General features: G+C 46.7%; 1 protein-coding gene across 1 annotated transcript in view; it reads left to right on the forward strand.

Annotated features, from left to right (window-relative positions):
• The window catches only part of LOC114072633 (taste receptor type 2 member 9-like), a 5,314-nt gene extending 4,789 nt beyond the window's left edge, over positions 1-525 (forward strand). Inside the window, exons 2-3 of the mRNA XM_027910511.1 lie at positions 243-282; positions 367-525. Of these exons, the coding sequence (XP_027766312.1) occupies positions 243-282; positions 367-525 (199 nt within the window). The remainder of the gene's footprint in view (positions 1-242; positions 283-366) is intronic.
• Positions 526-3,854: the final 3,329 nt, after the last annotated feature.

The raw sequence follows: 3,854 nt of genomic DNA on the forward strand, positions 1-3,854 counted from the left end.
GGCTGGGCTTTGCGAATGAAGATCTGAGAAGGGCTCTACCCACACTTGCTACAAGCGCACTGATGGCTAAAAAGGCCAATGCGAGATAGACAAGTCTAGTTGCAGAATATACAGCAGAAAGACTCCCCAGGTGATATCGATGAGACGCGATTCTTTCTGTGTTGTCTTTTCTCCTTGAGAGTGATCCTGGGTTTATTCTCGAAAGCAGCAGCAGCAGCGTTATAGATGGTGTGTCTCTCACGCTTCTCCCTTCTTATTTATACCACGATTTATGTAAAAATTGTATGGAATATTGGGAACACTGCCCCTTCCTTGGTTACAAACTAGTAACCAGGGAAGGCCTAGATTAAAACCAACACAACAAAGGAGGAAAATCACATGATGTTGATGATTTATGCATATATGTATGCTTATTGGGGTGTTCATTCCCTCATTCTGATTTTCAGCAACCCCAGTCTAGAAACGACACTGTTAAGGATTCTGCCCTGTCTGAAGTGCAAGTTTTGCATGACACAGGAACTGTAACTAAAGCTGGAGCCCATGCAAAAGGTTGACCCTTCACTGTAGTAAACAAGTCCCTTCATCTGTAATGCAAAGCTCCAGGCAGTGTAGATGATACTTCCCTCTCCCCCATCTAAGTTAAGGACACTGCATTCAAATTCTTTGAACTAAATTATTGTGAGTTAAATGATTCATTGTTCATGTAGTTTAGTTTAGATAATTTTCGAGCTGAATTATTGTCAATAACAACTTCATTTTGACCTGGGGCATGGGCTGGATGCAAAAGGGCAATAATGACACTGCAAACCTGCCACTAATGCTTTGGCAGTTGCTGATTGAAATGACTGAACTAAACAATAGGTTTCTCTGTTTTAGTTGACATTTCTTGCTGCTGTGGCCCTGTTCTAGTATAATATGATGAGCTGTATCACTGTCTGGCAGTGGGTGATAAGTGGTTGATGTGTGAACATGCTGATCCCTGTCACTCTCCAGGGGTGGTCACTGACGCACAAGCAGCGATGCAGGAATGGCCGTGGGGTGCACAGGTGGGTGCAGAGCCCACTTCCCACACCAGCCCTGAGTGTCCTCTCTGCCCCACTTCCTGCAAGAACAGGATTGCCCCACTCTCTGTGATTGCTCTCCTGCTCTGCTTTCAACTTGCAGGTCAGATCGGCTCTTCCCAGTGGGAAAGTGGGATCTGTGCAAGGTGCAGCATGGAATAAAGTCCTGTTGTCATCTCACAGTGACCCACAGGCAGATGTACAAGGTGCTTGGGCCATGTGCTGGCAGCTGGGGCCTGGTGGGGGTCTCAGTGAGGCAAGGACAAGGCTGCCCTGTGCCAGGGAAAGCCACTTCTAGGCAAACCAAAGGACCTGCTGCAGGACACAGCTCAGCCTATCAGCGCTGGTTGTGGCTCGTCTGTGAAAGGATCGATTAAAAAGTGCAAAAACCTGGCCTGGCAATTGTGAGAAACAGTCCGGCAGCAACAGGGACAGCAAAGGAAGGGGAGGGATTGCTCCAGGTGCCAGAGCAGACATTCCCCTGCAGCCCCTGGAGGGGATCACGGTGAGGCAGCTGTGCCTCTGCAATGCATGGAAGTCCATGGGGGAGCTGAGATCCCCCTTTAGCCCACAGGATGATCCCATGGAATAGTCAGGTGCAGGCAGAAGGAATGCAGCCCATGGGACAGACCCACGCTGGAACAGAAGAATGTGAGGAGGAAGGAGGAGAGACAGCTCATTATGATGTGACTGCAAACCCCATTTTCTGTTCCCCTGCGTTGCTGTAGAGGAGGAGGTAGAGGCTCTGGGAATGAAGGAGTGAAGTTGAGCCTGGGATGAATGGAGGTGGAGCAAGGGGTTCTAGTTTAGTTTTTGTTCCTCATCACCCTACTCTATTTTGAAACAGCAATAAATTCAATTCATTTTTCCCTCCTTGAGTCTGTTGTGTCTGTGACAGTAACTTGTGAGTGATGTCTCTGTATTTATCTCAACTCATGAGGTTTTCTATCTTATTTGCCACTGCATCTTTGTGACAATTCGGAGCAACTGAGTGTGTGCCCAGGGTCACCCCACTGTAGCAGGTCACCTAAACATGAAATAGTTGAGGAATACATTCAGTGCAGACAGCTCAGTGTGCAGCTACAGTGAGAGCTGCAGGTTGTGCTCTGGGTGGCAGGAAATGGCAGGAGCCCCAGGCATGGAGCCAAGACCCCAGGCTATCATGTGCATAGACTGGAAGAGTGCAAAATCCAGGGATTTGGTTGTTGGGGGTCCCTTCTCAGTGGCCCTCAGCTCGTGCTGCTTCTGCGCCACGATTAAATTGTTGTAAAGATCCAGATGTCTGAGACTCTGCGATGGAAAACCCAGTGTGGAGCTGGTAAGGACTCTGGGGATATGTCTCTGTGGGTGTGGTCTGTGTAGGTGCTCAAGTGGGACAGTCATGGGCTCACAGGAGCTGCCCCCTGCAAAGGGGCTTCAGTCCCAGCAGTGAAAGGCTCTGGTGGGAGGTGGGGAAATACTACTGTCAAAACCCTTCCTCTCTCTTCATGAAATGAGAGAAAGAACCATTTAGTCCCGAGCAACCTCTCAACCACTGTAATATTGCCTTTTCCAAACACAGTCTCTCTCTTTCCATAAAAAGTTCAAAATACCTGCCCAGGGGACATTTTTATTCTCTTTCCCAGGATTGTATCCTGAAACAATTGTGACCTTCTGAACATTAAAGTTCAGTTATAAATGGAATGGGTTTGCCCAGAAGAAATTGGGCAACCAAGAGCCTACGTAATTACCAAGTCTGCTCATCTGGGATTTCCCATCATGAAGGAGAAGGACAAGGATTGTGCACTGGGAAGATGCTGAGCCTAAGCTAAACTCAGATGGAAGCAATTCAATTGGTGTGCAAAGTCTCTCAGATCCCAGGACATCTGTGTGTCCATCCAGTACACAAACACAGCAGCCTGGTGCTCTTTGAGATGCACGAGGGCATCCAAAATATGCGCATGGGCTGGTAGATACAAAGCCTGGGATACTCCTTGCCCTTCTTGAGTGGTGCTGGAGGGGATGGATTTGAATTAAAAGCAGACACCTCTATTTCAAGCACCTGTGTGGGCAGACAGTCTATCCAGGCATTGAAAACGCAGCATTTGAGAGTCTGGTTTTTTCCCAGTAGGTTTTTTATAAGGTACCACATTCCCCACACAGAGCTGAGCCCAAACCCTGGCCACAGTACTGTCCTGCTGGTGTCACATTTTCATTTCACATCCCTGTACAAGCACAGTCCCATTACAAACAGTTCATTTTCAGAACTGTTGTAGAATCTGCTTCTCTTGTCCTCACATACATATGCAGAGATGAATAAAAAATTAAAAAATCCCAAACAAACAAACAAACAAACCCCACTAAACAAACAATGCAAAACCCAAAAAACCCAGCTCCCACCTTACACCATATTTTCTTTTCTTTTCTGCCAGCAAAAGCAAAGCAAACTTAGAATCACAGACTGGAACCATAGAATCAGTGAGATTGGAAAAGACCTCTAATATTGTCAATACCAATAATTAAACCAGCACTGCCAAGTTCCTATGATCTGGTTCTTTAAATGATTACAAACACCTCTGCCCCAATTAAGGTAGAAATGAGACCAGATGACAAAATCAATAGTATGGGTTTTATTGAATAGTAAATGTGAGATAGAGAAAGACAGATAGAAAGGACATAGAAAAAAGGAAGGAGGTGGGAGGGAAGAAAGAAAGTGACAGAGAGAGATGAAAATAGAAAATGCATCACCACTCCACGGAACCTGGCAGCGTCCTGTCGGTCCAAGTCTTCTAGTTTTCTTGGGGGTGAGGGTCC

Source organism: Empidonax traillii, unplaced genomic scaffold, assembly GCF_003031625.1.
Source record: "Empidonax traillii isolate 1590-97213 ecotype Southwest subspecies unplaced genomic scaffold, ASM303162v1 scaffold3636:size33216, whole genome shotgun sequence".
NCBI classification, from domain to species: domain Eukaryota; kingdom Metazoa; phylum Chordata; class Aves; order Passeriformes; family Tyrannidae; genus Empidonax; species Empidonax traillii.